Source organism: Melanotaenia boesemani, chromosome 3 (assembly GCF_017639745.1).
Source record: "Melanotaenia boesemani isolate fMelBoe1 chromosome 3, fMelBoe1.pri, whole genome shotgun sequence".
Lineage (NCBI taxonomy): Eukaryota > Metazoa > Chordata > Actinopteri > Atheriniformes > Melanotaeniidae > Melanotaenia > Melanotaenia boesemani.
In genome coordinates, this window is record NC_055684.1 from 16743972 (window position 1) to 16766168 (window position 22197).

Sequence of the window (22197 nt, forward strand, 5' to 3'; positions counted from 1 at the left end):
AGAATAAAACCGTTTTTTTCCGATTTGCTTATGTCCTATTATTATACATGGACCGAATAGATTAACTTCGATATGCGACCACACAGGCAATTTCTTTGGCGATAAACTCCAAGCGCCTTCAAGATACTGAATTTCTATTGGATGAAAGTAGCTGTGAATTAAGCACCGAAGGCGGTCGCTTAGGAATACTCTGCTCTGATTGGCTGATTGGGTTAAAAGTTCTGTAATTTCGTCACTTTAAGTCCAAGATAGACGGTGATTGGTTTGTTTTGCTCCTTGGGCTTTACCGATCTCAGTAACATCATTGGTCCAACTTTTGTTAGTATTTTTTAAATGACTAAAATCTTTTTTCTCTAGGAAGTTTAAAAAATCGTATCTAAACTAAACAAGGACGGCATTCAGGTAAAGTTGACTTCCGCTTGAGTTTTAATGAGCTGAATTCATTTGTTGGGGTTTAGCGTCTCAAAACGAGGCCCAGTTTGTGTGTCATGTTTGCGCTTTGACCAGTTAATACTTTTGAAATGCTACAAGACAAATAAACACGTAAGTTGCTAACTATTTAATGGTCTAAAACAGGGTGATATTTTTTTATCGAACACGTTTTCCGAGATACAATAATCTGTTAAAAAGGCGGACTTGTTAGCTTTCAAACGAGGTATGGCATGTTCGTACTGACGTTTCTGGTCGACATGAAAGCTAAAGTACATTTATTTATTAATTTTTACATGTAGAATTTGGGTCGCATAGAACCTCCGCGTCTTAAAAGGTTAAAAGACAGAACAGGAGAAAATATCCCAGGTGAGTCCTGATTCTGATTACGTCACTGATCACTACACCTCACCTGCATGTGACGTTGCTGATAAGTGATAAGTAGACACAAAACCTCCGACAGAATCCATCCCGTGTGTATCTGAAATTAGAAATCTAGCGGTTCATGGTTCAGGTTTCTAGTGTCAACCCAGGCCAGGAACTAATGGAGGCTGACAAGCCAAGCCAACTTTATTTATAAAGCACTTTACCAGCTACTGAACAAAGTGCTGAACATAATATAGTAAAAGCAGCAAAATATTAAATAAAAGACAAGACAATAAAATCATTAAAAATCATTAAAACAATTAAATCAATACAAAATAAAAACAGTACAAGCAATAAAAGCAAACTCATACTGGGTGAAACGCCAATGAAAAGATGTGGGTCTTTAGAAGGGATTTAAAACTGAACAGTGATGAAGCCTGTCTGACCTGCAGTGGCAGAGAGTTCCACAGCTCTGGTCCCGCCACAGAAAAAGCCCTGTCCCCTCTGAGCTTCCTCCGCGTCATCGACACCTCCAGGAGCAGCTGATCTGCTGACCGAAGGGACCAGGAGGGAGAGTACATGTGAAGCAGCTCAGATAGGTAGTTGGGGGCAAGGTTATTTAAAGACTTAAAACCAAATAAAATAATTTTTAAATGAACTCTAAAAAGAACAGGCAACCAGTGCAGTGTGGCTAAAAAAGGATAAATGTGTTCTCTCCTTCGTGTTCCAGTTAACAGACAAGCTGCAGCATTTTGCACCAGCTGCAGATGGGACAGAGATTTCTGAGAGACCCCAAAGTATACGGCATTGCAGTAGTCCAGCTGTGTTGTGATAAAAGCATGAATTACTGTTTCAAGATCCTGCTTTAAAAAAATGTGTTTGGCCTTTGCCAGTTGCCTCAGCTGGAAAAAGCTAGCTTTCACCACTGCACTGATCTGCCTGTCTAGGTTAAAATCACTGTCCATTTTTACTCCCAAGTTTGTCACGTCAGATTTACAATAGTGTGCCAGAGGACCCAAGTCGACAGGAGAGGACCCACTGGCACTAGGACTAAAAACCATAACTTCTGTCTTCTTTTCATTAAAATGAAGAACATTTTAGGCGATCCAGGCTTTGACTTCATTGAGACAGATTAAGAGTTTTTCTAAGGAATAAGAGTCCTTGCGTTTAAGAGGGACATAGACCTGACTATCATCAGCATACAGATGGAAAGCACAATTGTGCTTCCTAATAACTGACCGGAGGGGTAGGAGGTATAATGAAAAGAGCAAAGGCCCAAGAATGGACCCCTGGGGGACACCACAGGAAAGAGGAGCAGGGGATGACTGGAAATGGTCCAGTTTAACAGAGAATGTCCTCTCAGACAGTTAGGACCTGAACCATTCCAGGGCAGTACCATGAATGCCAACACAATGCTCCAGATGAGTCATTAAAATGTTGTGATCCACCATGTCAAAGGCTGCTGTTAAATCCAATAAAACCAAGATCGCGTGGTCACCAGAATCTGTAGCTAATGAAAGATCATTAAAAATCCCCAGTAGAGCCGACTCAGTGCTATGAAGAGGTTTAAAACCAGACTGGAAAATCTCAAAAACATTATTTACTTCTAAAAACTCTTTATCTGTGTATAAACAATCCTCTCTAGGATTTTAGAAATGAAAGGAAATTTGGGAATTGGTCGGAAATTACACCGAATGGTAGGATCCAGGTTGGGTTTTTTGAGCAGAGGATGGACTATAGCATGCTTATATTCTTTAGGAACCAGACCAGAGGACAGACTGCTGTTAGATGGTCCTAGAGTGGAAATAAACTCTTTGAACAGTCGAGAATTACAAAGAAATTAAGCATAGGATCTTTAAACGGGAAACATGGCTGTAATAATAAAAAGGAGAGAAAAAAAAGCTTGGCAGACAATATATTAATATATTAACCTAAAATAGGTTACACTTTTAATAATCGACGCTCCTGACTAATTCATCACAATTCGTTGATTTTGAGCAAGTAGCTTTTATTAGCTTAGAATAACAGTTGGAAGGAAAAATGTTTTCATTAAGAAGTTGAGCATAACATGATATTGTCATTGCTGAAATACTTTTAAGTCCATCATTTACAGTTCTCAACAGTTAGTTAGATGAAAAGAAAAGTGGACGTTAGTTTTCAAAGCTCCAGATTTTTTCCAACAGTAAACTAGTTCTATGAACCATAAAGTTCCTCCTACTGCTGTTCACACACTGGAGATCAGCTCTGCCTCTGAGCTGGTTTTCAGCCACAGTTTGTGGCATCTTTCCAGTTGAGACAACAACACACACCAAACAAGTCATGTAGCATCTCTCCACAGGTTTCCTGATTTCTCTTTACATCCACGGTCATGTCTCTGGTTAAGATTAGATTTCTGTAGCTGGAAGCAGCAGCTTTTTAAAAACTTACACTTAAATTCACAAGTTAAAGCAAAACTGGTTACACAGAGCAGATTTATGCATACCTGATTTAAAATGGGTTAACTATGGGAATAACTGTTGTAGTCTAGTGATGAAGTTTGTGAGCTTCTCATGTGAAAACAGGGACAGACAAAAGTTTGGACACACCTGTTCACTCAGAAGGATGAGAAGGTGTGTCTAAACTTTTAGCTGGTTCTATACTTTAGATTATATTTTATAACACATTTTAAAATAAATTACAAATGCTGGAAATTCTGTCATGCTAAACGTCTGATTTTATAAATAAAGTATTATTTCTATTGACAGGTGCAGCTAAGAAGCCATATGTCACAACCCTTGATGAAACTAAAGACAGGGCTCTGCTGGAGTGTGAGGTCCATGGTGCTTCTCCAAAACCTAACGTCACCTGGCAGGACAGCGCTGGAAACATCCTCCCTGCTGAAGAACCACAGATCACAAAGAGAGAAAACCGCTACGACATCATCCTGCAGACCACTGTTACCAAAACTGACCGCTATCGCTGTGTAGCCACACAGGAGGAAATCAAACATCAGACTTATTCAGAGACACATATACAAATGGATGGTAAGATTTTTTTGTTTCCTTTGAAACATTAGAATAATTTCAGTGGTTCATGTGTTTACTGACAGCAAAGCTGACTGGGATGAAAACATCTCAGGTCTGATTTCTGCTCCGAGACTCTATTTAACTTTATAAACAGAGACAGGAGGCAGGATGAGAGTATGTATAGATTTATTAACAGCTGGAGCAACATCGTCCCAAGAAGACACATGAAAACTACACATGAAGGTTTTTATTAAGATCAAAAGATTTTTTTCAATATTAAGTGAAATTTTTAAATACACAGAAGTCTTCTCAACACAGCCCACAAACTGAAAACACACAAACACTAAAAAATATTGATAAAATGTTCAGTCAAGACAAAATGTTTGGCCCCTGTAAATCTAGATAAATGAACTGGTATGTAGTGTCTGATAATGAAGCCACGAAGGCTCATAGATGGAAGTTTTTCTGGTGAACTTGTGATCAAACTCTCAGCATTGCAGTGAAGTTCCTGTGTGATGAAGCGTTTCCTTGTTCTCTGAAGCAGGATGCTGGTTATTTACAGCAGAAAGTAAAACACAACACTTAGTTTTACATAGAAAACAGAAGGAAACTTTCCACATTCTGATTGTAGACTTGTTAATAAATGTTCACCTCCCACATTTACCAGCTTCATCTTTATAGTTTGTATTAAACGAAACACTGTTCATGTCTCTAAAACCTGCTGTGTGATAGAAACATGAGGAAAACACACATCATGTTTACACACCTGTGATGACAGCACAGATATAAAGTCTACATATATACAGCACTTACATGTAAAATAAAACACATGAAGGTTTAAAACTAAAACTCGGTGAGATTCTTATCTCTCAGTACAGTAACAGCACATTTACTGTAGGTTTATCATTTAAATGATCAATGAAAAAGTTTCTTCTTCTCTCAGCTGGATTATTTGTCCTGCTGAGAAGAAAATGGTTGAAAAAGTTTCAGTTAAAACATTTTCTCTTTTCTTCCTTTAGTTTTACGTTAAACCACAATAACTGTTCAGTGACGGTAATAAATGAGTTGCAGTGAAAGTTTGGCTCAGCAGAAATGTACCACACCTTGTATCAGTGAAAGTGATCCAACATCTTTGGCTCAGTTCTCATTCATGTTGTAGTTTCTGGTTTCTAACATAATTGTACTAATTGTCTCTATAAATCAGCTTGATTTCTTCTGAATAGATTTTAAACTGTAGGATTCATTTAAATCCAGAAATTATGACCGTTTTTGACATTTTATATATATTATATTTATATATATCAACCTTTATGTTTTTCTTTGTAAAATATCTTATGTTCCTCAGGTTAGTTTGTTTTAACTGGACAGCAAAATAATTTCTAATTCACCCCCCAAAGAAAAAAAGTTTGATAAGTGAAAGATTGAAAATGTAATTCCTGACTCGGTCATCCTGATCCTCTCTTCCAGCTCCTTCCTTCTTCTTTTATCAAAGTCTCAGAGCACATGTTGGACCACATAAAGGCCTTAAAGTCTTCAAATGAACCTTTAAATCAGTTGTAAATCATACTGGGAACCAGTGTGGTCTCACCTCCTGGTTCTGGTTTAAAGTCTGTCAGCTGGTTTCTGTCCAGTCTGGAGTCCCATCAACAGGTTTTAGTTTGTTTACATGAGTAAAATGTTCCTGCAGCAATCAGCAGTAATGAGATAAAGGTGTGTAAAATAATCCATCTTTTAAAAGAAAGATTACATGTCTGAAATATATCTAAGACGATGAAATCAGACCAGCTGTGTGTGTTTACGTCTCTTAGATAAATAACAAACGAATAAACAATATATTTCAGTAAAGATGTTCCAGTAGAAACCAGCAGATGGAGCATTATATCTAGTTTGAGACAGAGGAAAATAAATAATGCTCTTCAACATTTTCCAAATATGAAATATAGATTTTTATTTTAAGTTATTCTAAAATGTTCTTAGTAAAATTAGTAAATTTCCTGTTTTAATGTGTAGGACTGTTTTATTAGTTCAGAGATTGTCTCAGTCTGACCAATCTTCCTTTTTTTAAAAGCTAAAAAAATGGCTGGAATTTCAAACTTTTCCGGTATTTTGTTGTATCTCAGCCTTAAATATGTTTACATCGGATGTGTCATTTCCCTCCCCACACTCGCTTGTTATTGTTATCCACTCTCTCAGACGCTAAGCAACAGGAGGGGGCTGCAGCTCTGAGAGGCCAGAGTTACCTGGTAATAACATCACCTACTCTCTGCTGCTCAGAACTGCAAAACAAAAACTGTAACTCACCATAACTTTGTGTAAACATTTGTAAAGAAATCTGGATATTTTTTCATGAACTGAATTGAACCAAAATTTTAACTTGTAGACAGAAGTGATGTAGAAATTTTAGATTAATCTGTTCTAAAAGTAACACTGTGTAAGAAAAACAAAACAATACTGACATCTAGTGGCCAAGATGGAGACATCAAACACCTCAAACATTATCTAGTAAGATGTTGTAGCATAACTGTAGGGTGTGTTATCTGTTGAGGAAAAATCTAGCAGCTTGTTTCTTTGATGAGGTTGATGTTTGTTTCCTTCTAATACATTATGTTTTAATTATGATCCTTTATTTCTTAAAATTTGTCCCTTCAGACTATTATCTGACATTGATATTAAGTTAGAATTTTGAAAGCAATTATCAAATGTTAAATTACAAATGAGTGAAAAAGACAAAAATTTAACCAAAACATTCAACAGATTCATTTTATATATATATATATATATATATATATATATATATATATATATATATATATATATATATATATATATATATATATATATATATATATATTGCTAGTTATATTGAAAAATGGTTAAGAAAGTTGAAGCAACAGTTTTTTATCCCTTCTTTCCTCACTATTTTCTTAATTCTAACTTAACGTAGACTTCTAGTTTCTATGCTGCATTACATGTTGTATGTATGGTAAACTGGTAGAATGGAGCCTAAGAAACAAGGCACAATCACAGAAGAAGAAACAGAGGACATAAAAAAGTCTCTAAAGTTTCTGTCAGGTGAAATTATAAACATGTCAAAGCAACAAAAACTTATTATGAACAAAATGAAAGAAGACATTACAGAACTGGACAAGTTTAAAGGAGGAAGGCATGGTAGCAAGAATACACTCATCACCAACGTACTCCACGCCCCAAGATCAGTGGTACATTACAAACCAGTAACTGTGAATCACAAGGAGCCTCCAACCCTGAAAAAGAAACTTTAAGATTGACAACAAATCAATTTACTGACCATAAAGAACATGATATTAAAAACAATGTAGACCCCGACAATAGTTTTTATTGATTTACAGAATGATTGTGAATACTATACAGAATTATTTAACAAAAAAAATGGAAACTGAGGAAATGTTCAAAAATGCTTTTGGTTCAGTAGATCATGAATTATTGATAAACAAACTTTAAATGAATGGGGTTAGAGGAGTGGCCCTCAGCTGGCTTATTAGTTATCTAATTAACAGAGAACAATTAAATAAATCAACTTAAATCAAAATCAATGAGAATAAAATCTATTTTGTTTTGGGTACAATTTGGAGGAGCTTTTGGAGACTGTTGGAAATTAACTTAATAAACTGCAGAGTTGGTTTGATGTTAATTAAAATGATAAACAATATAGAACTTAAAAGAGTGTCAGAAATAAAATTTCTTGATGTATTGATAGATGAAAGTAGGGATGGACCGATACTGCTGCTAGCATCAGAAATACTCGTCGACCCTACCAAAAGTAAGGGGGTCAGTATTGGTGAGTATTTTTGTCTAAACACCATCTGATACCATGGAAACAGAATTATAATTCTTATTTTCCCGCCTAGCACAACCACACAGACACAGGAAGTTACGCAGTCTTGCGTGGCCGTTGTTTTGAGTCGGTAGGCGGAGAAGCAGCAACACGCGAGTCACTGTTGTGCTGTTGTGTTGTACATTTAGCATTAATGTTACGTTAGTAATTTGGTGTCATTACTCATTAGAAAATCCCGCTAGCAAAACAGCGACTTGCCTAAAACGAAGAGCTGAAGTTTCCAGAGGCGACATGAATGCTGGCAAAATTACCACCAGCAACCTATAAAGCATTTTGGTTGAAATCACATGAAAGAGCACAAGTTTGTTGCCTTCAACGAACCACAGCAATAACAAACGTTGGCAAATGCTTTTAAAAAACATGAGGAATTTGCAGAAGAAAGCCAGAAAGAATAACAAAGTCTTAGAATTTATTGTCCTGGATTAACAGTCCCTGTTCTTTGTGGAAAACGTCCACTGTGTGTCCAAGTTCAAGATAGTTTTTTAATAGAAACAGTTCTGTGGCCATCATGGATTTCATGTGTTAATTAAACATGAATTATATAAATAAATATTAAGGCTGTCAAAATTAACACGTTAACAGCAGTAAATAATTTATGTATTTATTTGCGTAAATTTTTTAACCGGAATTAACGCTTCCTCATCCGCCACACTTTTCCCGGTGAGAGGATTCAACACTCGCACTCTTTCATTTAAAGAGAAAAAACAAACAAAAGCAAAAACAAAGAAAAACTGTTTCCTGCAGTTCTGTACTAATATGCCTTCTCCTCCTCTTCTCTCTCCTGTTGTTCCGTGACCGGCTGTCAGTGATCAGCTGATCGGCGTTTCTGGTGCTAGCACTTTCTTGTTGACTTGTTTATTATTCGTCTGAGAAGGAGGAAACTAGCATTCGTGGTTAATCTTATATTTAACCCAAAGTATTGTCATTGGATGCACTAGCAATAGCAAAAATTTATCAGTCTCATGTCAGTCAGATCCATGTCACTGTCACATGAAGCTGGAGAATGGAAAGAATTTATAGACCTCTTATTAAAAAAAACACTGGTATCGGATCCGTACTCGGTATCGGCAGATACCTAAACTCCAGGTACCGGAATCCGTATCGGACAGAAAAAAATGGCTTCGGAATATCCCTAGATGAAAGATGGAGTTGGAAGAAACATATAAACTATGTTAATCCAAAAATATGTGAAACAATTTCAGTTCCTTATAAAGTTAAATATTTTTTAAATCAGCCATCATTGTTCACCTTGTAATGTTCCTTCATTCTACTATACATGACACTGTGTTAAAGTGTGGGGGAACGCAAACAAGACAACATTAAATTCTGTTTTTCTTCTTCAAAAACAGCCATAAGAATAATAACTAACTTCACTTATACAGAACCAACTAATTCTCTGTTCATCAAATTAAAAATATTGAAATTTGAAGACTTGTTCAAATTATTGTTCAGATTCTTCAAGTTATGTACAAAGTTAAAAATGATCAGTTGCCTAGCAGTATCCAAAGCTTTTCCAGTTCAGCCTGAAAGGAACAAACATGTTGTAAAAACCAGCAGTGAGAACAAACACTAAACTTTATTGTATTTCTAGAAGAGTAGTTTAGTTTTGGAACAGCTGTAGTGAGGAAATAAAAACATGTCAATCTACAGGAAAATTTAAACAAAGATAAAAGATGAGATAATTGAAGGGTATGAAGCTAATAATGATACCAGTTGAAAGTTATTTATATTGTATATTATAATTTATTGTTAGTAGTACCATTGTGTGTGTGTAATGTGATATAATGTGTAATATTATTTAGAGATGCTGTGAAAGTGTCAATTTTTAAGTTGTTATTTACAAAAGGGCTTAATGTGAGCGCGGGTGCAGCTCTTACAGCTTGTGTGGGTCCAAAGGATGATGCGAAATTTTGTTTCAAACAGTTAAAGTTCACAGATAGTTTCCTACATCGTTCAATAAGCCTGCAGGCTGCTCTGATCTGACATGTCTCCAGCAGCGATTTCTTTGCAAACAGAGCATCTCTTGTACGGAGCCATCATCAAGTCAGCCCACAGATTTTCTATTGGATTTAGATGGATGGGACGTAAGCTTGGATTCATTATTGCAATGAAAGTTGAAGTTTCTCCTAATTTTCAGCTTTCTAGCAGACACCTAATGGTTTTGTGCCAAAAGTGACTGATATTTAGAACTATTCAAAAACTAGCAGGCAAGCAAGCTGCCATCAAGTTCCTACCATCATCAGTATCCAAACCCCCTGGACAGCTGTCTTTGTCTCTGAGGTGGCCAAAGCAACCAAAAGCAGCTTCTCACCATTGGAGAGAGGCCAGCTGTGCTCAGCACATGACTGGAACTTTTGGCGAATGTTGGCCAAAAACTGATGTTTGCTCCAGAGATCCCTTCCAACACCTTTAGATATGATCATATGATTTAACTCACCGTACCCAGAGAGGATTCTTTGGCTGAGGCATATGAGCGTAAACACCTGCGCTATGCTGAGTTAGCTGCTGAAACACAACATTGCAGCTGGAACACAGAAGTCCGTCCAGTTCTGTTGGATGCAGAGGGTTTACTTTCAACATCAACCACTAAACTGCTAAGAGACCTGGGAAATAGGGGCTAGAGCCAAAGCAGCTCAGCAGAGAGCAGCAGCCAGTGGCTCTGGATGAAGAGAAACGACCCTTTATGGGCCCCCAAGTAGCAAGGCCTGTTTAAAAACATCAACAGTCTCTGCAGCCCTGAGGTTCTCTGGCAGGCTGTTCCACTGTCCACGGTCGTAATAATGGAACAAGGCCTCATCATAAGTTTTAAATCTGACTTTGGGAACAACTAAAAGACCGGTACCAGAGTCAGGGTCCATGAAAGGTTGTAATTTAAAAGGAGGTCAGACAATTGAGAAGGTCCAAGACCATTATGAAAACTCATAAACTAAAAGAAACTTTAAATCTTATTGCTATTGCCACCATGCTTCAGTGAGGATATAGTGTTTCTATTGGGATACAAAGTTTGCTTTTTCACCAAACATATTTTTTGTGGCCAAAGTTCATCTTTGGTTTTATCTAAAGTTGGGACCGATCCGATCTAATATTGGTAGTGGGCTCCGATTTCAACATAATTCACGGATCGGATATCGGGCTCAAATCCCTGACCCACAACACGATTCATGGACGGAGTTTTTGTGGTTTTATGCAGGTCTACGCCAACTAAATCTGTTGATGTGGAATCAGCTCGTGAAATGTGCATTAGAACTCCTTAATACATAAATAATTATGGATGATTTTGTCTTTTACTACAAGTTTCTAGTTCAGATGTAGCATTGCGATTCACCTGCTCTGACTAGTCTGATAGGGAAAGTGCTGCCTTTACTACTTTAGCTTGTCACTAATTAGCTCTGCCAAGGCAGAGGTTATGTTTTTGGCAGCGTCTGTCTGTCAGTTAGCAACATAACTTAAAAAGTAATGGATGGATTTTAATTTTTTTTTAGGGAAATCTCCAAAATGGAATAAGGAACAAGATTTTAGACCGCACGGTGATGTGGTGGTTGGCACCCAAGCCTCACAGCAAGAAGGTTGCTGGTTTGAGTCTCGGCTTGGGGGAGGTGGCTTTTCTGTGTGGAGTTTGCATGTTCTCGCTGTGTGTGCATGGATCTCTTTGGGTAATCCGGCTTCCTGCCAGTGTTAACATGCTTGTTAGGGTAATTGGTCACTCAATTCTCCCTGTGAGTGAGTGCGGTTGTTTGTCTCTCTCTGTGTTGGCCCTGCGATGGACTGGTGACCTGCCTCTCACCTGCTAAAATGTTGGGTTCGGCTCCAGCTTACCCACAACCCGTAATGGACAAAGCGGTACAGATAGTGAATGATTAGATTTTAGGGGTGATCCAGATCACCGCCTGAATCCAGGAATTCTTTTGAACACTAAAACCGCCAACATTGCAAAATCCCCTAGAATCGCCAGATGGGGTCAGTTTGACAGTAGTGACGACAAGACCATTTTTTCCCCTTTGAACAGTTTTTGGGTCATTCAGAAGTAGAAAAAGCTTTAATAAATTATTGATTAGCATGTGGGATTACGTTGGGCTTGTATTTCAATGAGAAAAGGTCACATACTTACTAGCTTCTAACATTCACTTATCAGCTAATATAAAAAATACTTTATTTTTAATGTACTTATTGTCTTTTATCCAGTTGTTTGAAGAAGAACAATTAGAAAAAAGGCATAATGCTAAAGTAATGAAACAGAGCACTGGATGTAAGCTGATTTATTGTATCACACATCAAAGCTTGGTAATGAACGCATGGCGGGTTATTCTAGTATCGATGCAGCCCCAGTAGAGGACCCATGTATTTCCTGCCAGCAGGCATGGACTGGCCTTCTGGCATAGGCCCGGGCATTTTCCCAGTGGACCAATGTGTTTTTTGAGCTGACACAATTTATTTATTTGTCTTATTAGTTCCGAAAAGTCAATCAATGGCCCAACTGGCCCTCTTGCAGTGGTCCCTATGCTTATCATCGCAGAACTTTCTTTCCTGACCACTGGCACAATTCAATTAAAACTAAATAAATGCTGGCAAATCTACAAAAATGATTGATCGTTCAGCTGCTGCATGATTTTCATCAGCTTATGTGGATAATTATTGTCACGCTTCAACAGATTGGACCCACAAAAGATTAGATAAATCAGGATTGGATGAATAAAATCTTGTGCTCAGGAAGATGTCTCAACACTATTATATCTGGTCCAACGTACCAGCAGAAGTGATGTGTTCCTGATCTGGAATCTCCTCTGAGAAGCTGCAAGCAACTGCTGAACAGGAGATTACTGTAAGGAAAACTATTCAGGCGGAGCACTTCAAGAGCTCCAGTATTTCCTTCCTTCTTTTCATCCAAAAGGGAAACAAGCTTTGTCCAGAATCCAAATCCAAACCGTTAAACAATCCAAAGTCCTTCTTGAATATGATGCCACAAGCTTGGCACACCTGTCTTCGCACAATTTTGCCCATTGCTCTTTGCAGCACCTCTCAAGCTCCATCAGGTTGGATGGGAAGCGTCAGTGCACAGTGATTTCCAGATCCCCCCAGATATGTCCAATTGGATTCAAGTCTGGGCTCTGGCTGGGACACTGAAGGACATTCACAGAGTTGTCCTGAAGCCACTCCTTTGATATCTTGGCTGTGTGCTTGGGGTTGTTGTCCTGCTGAAAGATGAACCGTTGCCCCAGTCTGAGATCAAGAGCGCTCTGGAGCAGGTTTTCATCCCGGATGTCTCTGTACATTGCTGCATTTATCTTACCTTTATCCTGACTAGTCTCCCAGTTCCTGCTGCTCAAAAACATCCCCACATCATGATGCTGCCACCACCATGCTTCCCTGTAGGGATGGTATTGGCCTGGTGATGAGTGGTGCCTGGCTTCCTCCAAACATGACACCTGGCATTCATGCCAAAAAGTTCAATCTTTGTCTCATCAGACCAGAGAATTTTGTTTCTCATGGTCTGAGACTCTTTCAGGTGCATTTTGGCAAACGCCAGGTAGGCTGCCATGTGCTTTTTACTAAGTAATGGCCTCCATCTGGCCACTCATATATAATTTATTATTTTTTTAATAATAATATTAAAGATCATATTCTGAGAAACACCATGAATTTTAAATCAAATAAATGTTATGAAATGTAACTGAAGTTTGTCATTTTGACTACTAAGTGAAAAAAATGTTTATTACACAGATTTTCTTTGCAATAATTGCAGACAGTAAAGAAAGTAAGACCCTCGTAAGTGCTTGAAAGGTCAACATGCACTAAATATTTTAAAGGGGACACATAAAACTCAGAGAGACAAAGTTTTACACAAAACAAAAGGAGAGAGATCTGAAATAACTCCCAATAGGTAAACATAAAGAAAATATAACTCACTAACTTCTCTCTGAATTTCACAATTTTCTTGAAATCTGCAACGACGTTAGGTAGAACACAGACAGAACTGCAGCTGAACGTAGGAAGAATACACCTTCCATCTGCATAAATTAGACAGTGAAAAACCATATTGAAATTAAATAAAGTTGCATGCCAGTAACTTATTTAAAGTAATCCGTATGTATCCTGTCAAGTGTAGAAATAAAACTGATTTAAACATCATACACATAAAGCAAGTGCTGTCGTATATTTCCTTCAAAATGTTTTAAATAAATCAGCTTTATTTGCAGCAATACAAACCAATGTTTTCTATATAAGTTTTCTAAAATGTAGCAGAAATGTGTCACTGTGACTGTAAGAGAACCAATGTTTTTGTTACACAGAAATGTTTGCTAGAAAACAACAAAAATGCTGAAAAGCAAGGACCTGAATGAAAGTCTTGAGTTGAGGTTTAACCTTCAAACCAGTGGTTTTACCGCATGAGAAGAAGTCTATAAATCTTTCTTTGTTCCTCTTTGGAGAAAGCACCAGACTTCCTAAGCTGAAAAGTCTCTCGACTGGTGCACTGGATGGAGTAGCAGCATTTTTCTTAAGAGAAATTTCCTTTATTGTGGGAAATTGTTTGAGAATCTCCATCCCTGTTTCAGCTGTTCTCAAGTATGTCAGTACCTCAGTTTCAACAGTGCTGAAGGCATCACTGTCCTCCTCAAAGCAGAAAGAGTCCTGTACATTGGAGAAGCTTGAATCTGGTGTTGACAGAGTCGCTGGCATCTTGGCTGCTTGCTGCACAGGGACATGCTGAGGGATGAGCTTGTGGCATTCAGCTGCCAGTGTTCCCTTCACCCTCTCCTTCTTGCTCTGGTCTTTCAACCACTGTAGATTGAACATGGGATGTGTGACAGCCCCAGTACTGCATCGTTGTTTTCGAAGACGGATGCAAAACATGTGTTGATAGCCTGCAAAACACACAGTTACACAGATATTAGAATAAGTAAAAATTATTCTGTTATAACTGTACATCACCATGTGTTGTTTGAGTTATTGGCAGGAGTTCTAAAAACATTTAAAAACAAAAATGCAACATATATGTACAACTGATTGAACATAACTAAAATTTTATTTAGCAAAAATTAATTTGTTATTATTATTGATTATTGTTTATGCATCCTGTGGATAGGTGCAAAATATATTAGTGGTTTCTCAGATAAAATATCAATGTTTACATGAATAAATTTCTGCTGTGTGATACACTTGCACCATATGTGCGTAATGAAAAACGAGTGTCCACTGACTGAATGCTGTTTTTTTTTGTGCAACAAGAGAAAATAATACAAAGGTGTTCATGAATCTTTCTTACATGAACAATGGCATCTGGTAAGCCGATTGCTATAATCAGACCTTCTTTCATTTCCAGTGTCTTTGACATCAATACTTCTAACGTGGGCAGGAGGGTGCCAAATTAACTGTTCTCTTCCCCTTGCAGGATGTCCAGAGCAGCTGTAAGAGGCTTCATGATAACACAGTATTCTTTGAGAAACTTAATTTCTTTCACTGATGCATTTTAACTGTAAACGATCAGGGATGCTATTCAAGTCAGTTATTGGTTTTTCAGTGAATCTTGCTACAGCTTCATAGAACGAGTTTCATCTTGTAGAGCACGGCACCAGCAGCTTTTTACCAACAATATCACCCTCTATCTCTGAGCAAAAGGTCGATCTGCTAGCCTTGGTCCACAGAGCTGTGCACTTGGCGGTAGCACTTCTGTAAATGCCTTTAGTACCAGGATTTGAAGGCAGTCACTTGTCCACATCAGAACATGAAATCAAGTTGAGTGTGTGAGAGGAACACCTTAGGCTTGGAGGTAAAACTGTTCCTTCTTCTGTCACGGTGTTAAGCACATCTGAAACATCTGTGAAGATGGCATTATTGTCATCTTTCTCATCATCGTCATCATCATCAGACAGCGACTCTGTATGCTACACTTGAAAGGCTTTTATAAAGTTGAAGCCGTTATCAGTAACTGTAGCTGTGACTTTTGTCGACAGTCCAAACAATGAATGAATGTGTTCATCTCAGCAGCAATAATATCATATGTGTGCCTACCTTTGATCCTTTTAGACGCTAATGTAGCTTTCTGGCGTTTAAAAGTAGTGGTGTTTATCCAGTGAGCAGTTATCCCCAGGTAGCTCTTGTTGTGAACAGACCAAATATCTGCTGTTGTCGAAATATGCTGTGTACGTTGTCTGAAAGTGAGGAAGACGATGGTGATGAGACGAAGTGCAGAGAGGACATCCCGGTTATAGCAGAGGATTTATAAAAATAGAAACTGAGATTGTAGATTAGGGGATCTACAATGTCTCTTTAATCTCAGTTTCTATTTTTATATATACTTCTTATCCAAGTAGTCGAAAAAGGTTTTTCATCCCATTTGGCGTATTATTAAACTTATTATTTGCCTAAAAGCAGACAATTCCACAGTTGAAATTGGCTGCATGTTCTCAACAATAAAACATGCGATGGCTTTGTTGATCTGCCCCTGGCTAACACTAGTCTTGTTGAAACCCAGCTGCTGTTGCTGCCACCATGACTTTGAATTGGACTTTGAATTCAGTATGGAAAATGAATGAATATTTCTCAAATGATATCCCATAAACTTCTTCTAAAACATCTTCACTGATCCTTCCACTTTTTTTTTGTTTACTATGAAGTGTATTCTTCTTTTACTCTTCTTTTATGGCAGTGACCATTTCCTGTGTAACAAAAAATAAATAAATAAAAACAGTTCATTTTAGGGTAATACGAACATGATTAAGTAATGATATATTATTTGGTTTAGTTTTTCATTTCTTTTTACTAATAAATTTGTATTTTTTATTACACAAAGTAACTTAAATGTACTCCAGTGTCTGTAGAGCTGAACATTTCCTGATAGAGGATGTACTTTCAGATAGATTTCATGTGCCAGATTAATACAGAGATTTTATTGGTCCTTTTTGATGTTGAATCTGTTATGCATCACACACGTTTACATTGTGAGTGTAACATTAACTTTTTTATTATCAGTTTCAGATCCCACTGGATGGATTGTTGGTGCATTTTTCTGTGTTCTTTTTGTTGTTGCTGTTGTTCTGCTGGTGCTGGTTTGCACAGGTTTAATCAAACCAAAATGTTATAAAGGTAAGTTTAAAGAATGTATTAACAAGTTAGCAGCATTGATTTAATGTATAGTGAAGCATCATTCAGATTGTATTAAAGTGACTTTCTTTGATGTTTTCTTTCCTGCAGACTCACAATCAACAACAAGCCTCTCCTGTGATTTAGTCCGACATCCTGATCCAGACCCTAAAGAGCCTTTAAATGCCAAATGAATTATGTTTCACATCCAAGATGTGTGAATCAGGTTACTTGTAGACGGACATGAGAGGTCCTTCCTGGTTTGCACATTGTCCTTTGTTACTGCATGTAGCTCATTCTGCCTGTTTCAACAAGTCCCTGCATTTAAAACTAATTAAAGCCAAAGTTTCAACTGTCACAATCTCACAGGAATCATACATTAAGTTATGTTAATCATAACTTTATAATATACATAAAGTATGTATATATATTATAATATAATATAATATAATATATGTGTGTGTGTGTGTATATATATATATATATATATATATATGTATTCTTGAAAGATATCAAATATTTCTCATTTTCTTTTAATATTAGATATCTGACCTTTGTGTGTGTGTGTGTGTGTTTCAGTTTTTTAGTGCTGATGATGTTTGTCCAAGGAAACACATGATAAATGTTCTACTGTGTTGACTTGATCTTACAACAATTTCTGTTTTACATTTTCAAAAAAAAGAAAACTGGACATGGATTAAAATTTATCTTGTTAAATCAGAACGATTTTTGTCATGGATTCCTTCAGTTTGACTTTAACCATTTAAAGTTCACAAGTAGCTTTGCATTTTCTTTTACTTTGGACAGTAATATGAATTAATATTTTTAATAAATGGTTGAGAGCACAGTTAATGATATAGTAACAATACTGAAATGGTGAACATTGGAAAGCAGTAACGAGATAATTAAAACTTACTGTTAGCATTAAAAAGCAAGTGTTAGAGATGGCTCAGGCAGGTTTAGCAACACAAATTTTATCAAAATCATGAATACTAAAAAGAGACTTATAGTCAAGATCCTGCACTGGAAATACTGATCAATGATGATTTTCAGAAGTTATTGATAGAAGAGGAGTTGTTACATAATGTTAAACATCACTTCCAACTTTTTGGAGATGTGTTGCTGCCATCAAATTCAAAATGACCTTATATTTCACATTAAACGTAAAATTTATCAGTTTCAATATCTACATCTACATTTTACTCAGCATCCCATCTTTGGGGAGATTCGTGCTGTGCTAACAGGACAACACATTTAAACATTTTATTAATAAAATGGGATTCAAATTTTTAACATTTTGTGGGCGATTCTCAGAATAAAGACACAGCTGCTTGAGCCTAAAAGAGGTTTGTCAAGGCCTCATCAACCCATCACTGAATGTGTGTGCTGCACACTATATCGTCATATAGCTGACACCTGATGAAAAAGAAAACTTATTTTAAGAGCCAATTACATGGTGGCTATGTAATTTTAGATGATAAATATACACTGAATATATAAAGACAAGTAAATAAAACAAGCTCAGTTGAATAATATTAAAATTTTGGGGCAATAACTAAGAGAGTAAATAAATCAGAAGAGTTGTAAAGTCAAGAAAGGTTTCCTGATAAAAGTCAGTTTTAAGAAGAGATTTAACAGAAGAGGATTTTAGATGAGTGTGGTTTTAAACTGTCAGATAAATGATGGGGTAAACGACCACAAAGCCCTTTAAAATCAACATTAAGATTTTAAAACTAAAACACATAATGAGACAAAAACAAGGGCTTTATGTTATTGGTGGATTTTTTATTCAAATTTTAGCAAATCTCAGAAATGGAATAAGGAACAAGTGATAACATTTTGACCGTCTGTATCCTGCACTGATCTGACTTGATATCTGCTTCTATGTTTTCTCCTTCGTTGGTTTGTCTGTCAGCAACGTAACTCAAAAAGTTATGGATGGATCTTGATTAAATTTTCAGAAAATGTCAGAAATATAAAGATATAAAAAATGTATATATATATATATATATACATACATACATACATACATATATAATATATAAAAATAAAGAAGAAGTGATTCGATTTTTGGGGGTGATCCAGATCATGTCTGGATCCAGGATATTTTCAAAGGATTCTTTATTATGGGAAGATGCAGATTTGTAATTTTGCCATTGCAGTTTCTAACTCAGAGGAGTCCCAGAAATACTGGCAAAAAAATAAAAATAAAAAATACAAGATGACATCATGGTAAATGTTAAATACACTAACAGCTAACCCAGATTGCCATCACTAGAGAAAATGTGAATTTCTTCAATAACTTGAAGACTATTATAGCTATTTGCTTCATCTTGGTGTCTAAGGGTTTCCAGGGTCAATGTTTCTATATAAGATGTGGCATCTATACTTATGATGGAAATAGTGATATTAACTTGAAGTATACATTAGCATTGGCATGGGTTTAACAACTGTGTGGTCTGTTGGGCCTTTTGATTTTTTTTCTCAGCAACACTATTTAGAATATTACCATATATGAGCCTCTATAAAAATTACACTTCTGAGACAGAGAGCAGACTAAACCGTCTGTATTTAAGAAATAAGAGATTAAATTATCTTTTTTGAGCTAGAAGAGCCTCAACAGAAGCCACCATTATGTAACCATGTAATCAGTATGATTTATTTTTTACACAATTAACATCTTCATTCTTCATAAGATGAACTGAACATGTGAATAATTTACAGTCGTGAAAATGAATGGAAATTAGAGTTTATTTAATAAATCACCAATAAATCATATCAGTCTCACTTTACAGCCTAAACACAAGCAACAAAACAATAAAGCAGCAAAATACTTGATAATGTTTCTGATAACAGCAGATTTGTCTGTCCTGTCCAGCATGAAAACAAGCAGAATGATATTCTGGTTGCTGTGTTGTGCTGAACAAATTTGCTTTGCCAAGGGAAGGTTTATGGATAGAAGGCTCCTCTTGATAACTTGATTTATTTAATTACTGTTATTTATTTACTTTGAATTATGGAATCTATGTAATCTCGCTGGACCGGCCGGAGGGGACAGAAAAAGGAGGAAGACAGCAAAAAGAAGCAAAAAGGAAAGCAGAAAGAAGAAAGAGGAGACAAAAACACAACAAATAGAAGCAACGACCCTTCAATCCAAACTATCACCCAACAACCAACTGCTACACTTGTACAGAAACACACTAAAAAAATCCTACAGCTTTTACAAAATAACAGCTGCCAGTGATCAAGAATTCCTAAACAGAGAAAAGAAAAACAAAAATAACAATCCCGAAACACAAACCCAAGCCACCCCATCACGAAGACGCAACCAGAGGGTGGCAGAGGAGAGCCCCAGCCAGAGCTACTGGCAACCGCTGATCCCACCAGGCATCGGCCATCCAGGGCAGTCAGAGCGAAGAGCGCAAGGCCCCAAGAGCTCAGAGGCAGCAGCAGCCCCAGCCTGACCAGGCACCCCAGACAGCCACCCAGGGTGGGCCAGCACCCACCCCGCTGTTCAAGCCGCACACCCCGGGAACCAGGGCACCATTGACCACTTCCCCCATCCTCCTACACCTGGCTCCTGGGGCAACCACCTCCCTCTGCCCGCCCCCGGCAGCACCCAGGGGAACAGGAGAGAGAGAGAAAGAGCAGGGAAGAAGAGAGGTCTGGTGATGTAAGTCTTTGTCTCCACATTAACTAACAATTAATCAGTTAAAATATTACCTTCCTCTGTTAACGTGGACATAATGTCACATGTATGTGTGTGTTATGTTTACTTAATGCTGAGAGGGACAGATGTAGACCAGAAACACCTAAAGAAACTGGGCAAAACTGCTGTGTGCCCTCTCGTAGCCGTGTAATCAGTGTCTGTCAGATAATCCCTTTTTTGTGAGGGAACTGAAAAGTATTGGGAGGTAACACAAAACTTGTTGTGAGGTTATGCAAAACTTATTGGGAGCGCAAGAGTATGGTGTGGTAACACAATAGTAATGCAATATAACGCAAAAGGAAAAAAAAATCATCCCTGTGTCCCCTAAGGGACTCTATAGATCTGTTACACGTGAAAAAAAGCTGGATCTCAGGCAGATGTGTGGGCCGAGACTCTGGTGGATGGCCAGAGGCCTTCATGGACTGGAGCTGGACCTCCAGAAGACTGGCAGACCGGATCTCTGGAGGCTGAGCAGACCAGATCTCTGGCGAACGACCAGAGTGCTGCTTGGACAGAAGTTAAACCTCTGGAAGACGTGCTGACTGGATCATTAGAAGGTGCACAGACAGGAGTGGAATCTCTGGAAGACAAGCAGACATTAATATGATCTCTGGAGGGCGACCGGGAGGTCACACAGAAAAGAGCCGAGTCTAGCAACCTTGCCGTGAAAAGCACCACCTCTCAAGGAAAGCAGTAACAGCTTCTCAGCTGTAGGTGGTGTGTATTCATTATTACCTTTAAAAAGAATATTTATTACAAAACGAAAAAAAAGTCAGACAGTAATGCTTAAATGGTCACACATAAATAACTGGACTGATTTACTTGGGGATGCATATTCTATGCATCCCCCTCCACATCTGACTCCAAACCACTTGCAGCTCCCAAATTCACCACAGTTGTTGATGATCATGGTCTGAGCATACTCTGAAAAGATCAAAATGCTGGGACCAACAGGGAATGATTTACTTGTAAAAATTCTGTGAAGAATTCAAACTGAAAATGTGAGCTTTCCTTGCATTTGAAAAGTATGGTATTTAATTGATTAGCATTTATAACATAACATTTGTCATAATTCGTGATCAATAGAAAACAGTGCTGATATAACCATATAGTTTGTTGCACAATCCAAATCCTTCCTTTGAGAAACTTGTTAACAGTTGTTTGTGTTTTATTTATCTTGCACAGGTTGAGTCAAGCAGAAATTGCTTTCCTGACAGAATTCTGCTCTGTAATGAGACCAGTGGTAAAGGCCTTAAACATTCTTCAGTCAGAGACCAACACACACTTGGGATGGCTGCTCCCAGTGAGAAGGCAGGAAGTGTCCACCAAGATGTGTCTGCCGCTGAGCAGAGCAGGTCAGCATGGTGTCCAAACGCGCTTTGGAGGGATGATGAAGGACCCTGAACTGATCCCTGCAGCAATCCTTCTACCAAAATTTAACACAGGATGAGCTGAGATCATTGAAGCAGGTGTAATTTTATTGTTTCTCATCTACTGATCAATAGCTTATTTTAGTCGTGTCCATTTGTTTCTTACCAACAAATACTTAGTAATAACATGACAATACAGAATACTACTATCTCTGTCATCTGAAGTTGTAGCTGTTTGTAGGACTCTCTAATGACAGATAACTAATTGCTTAATTGGCAAATGTTTGTCATTCAGCAGGTCTTCTCTATATCAGACATCACCGCAACCAAATGGCTGAGTCAGAGGTGGAGCGTTTTGGAAAAGGA

The 22197-nt window shown here is 37.5% G+C and overlaps 1 protein-coding gene and 1 long non-coding RNA gene across 4 annotated transcripts in view; one reads left to right on the plus strand and one right to left on the minus strand.

Moving 5' to 3' along the window:
• Positions 1-17449, plus strand: part of LOC121636569 (CD276 antigen-like) — a 43678-nt gene extending 26229 nt beyond the window's left edge. The window contains exons 6-8 of one of the 3 annotated variants that reach the window (XM_041980165.1): positions 3540-3818; positions 16648-16755; positions 16864-17449. In XM_041980165.1, coding sequence (XP_041836099.1) covers positions 3540-3818; positions 16648-16755; positions 16864-16946 — 470 coding nt within the window. In that variant the 3' untranslated portion in view covers positions 16947-17449. Of the gene's footprint in view, positions 1-3539; positions 3819-16641; positions 16756-16863 lie in introns of all 3 variants that reach the window. The other 2 variants (XM_041980164.1, XM_041980167.1) reach the window with 2 other exon arrangements.
• On the minus strand, positions 3709-14671 carry LOC121636572. Its single transcript, XR_006009749.1, has 3 exons — positions 14661-14671; positions 12493-12503; positions 3709-3788 (listed from the first exon to the last, which is right to left on the minus strand). It is a non-coding gene; the product is annotated as an uncharacterized LOC121636572 (long non-coding RNA).
• Positions 17450-22197: the final 4748 nt, after the last annotated feature.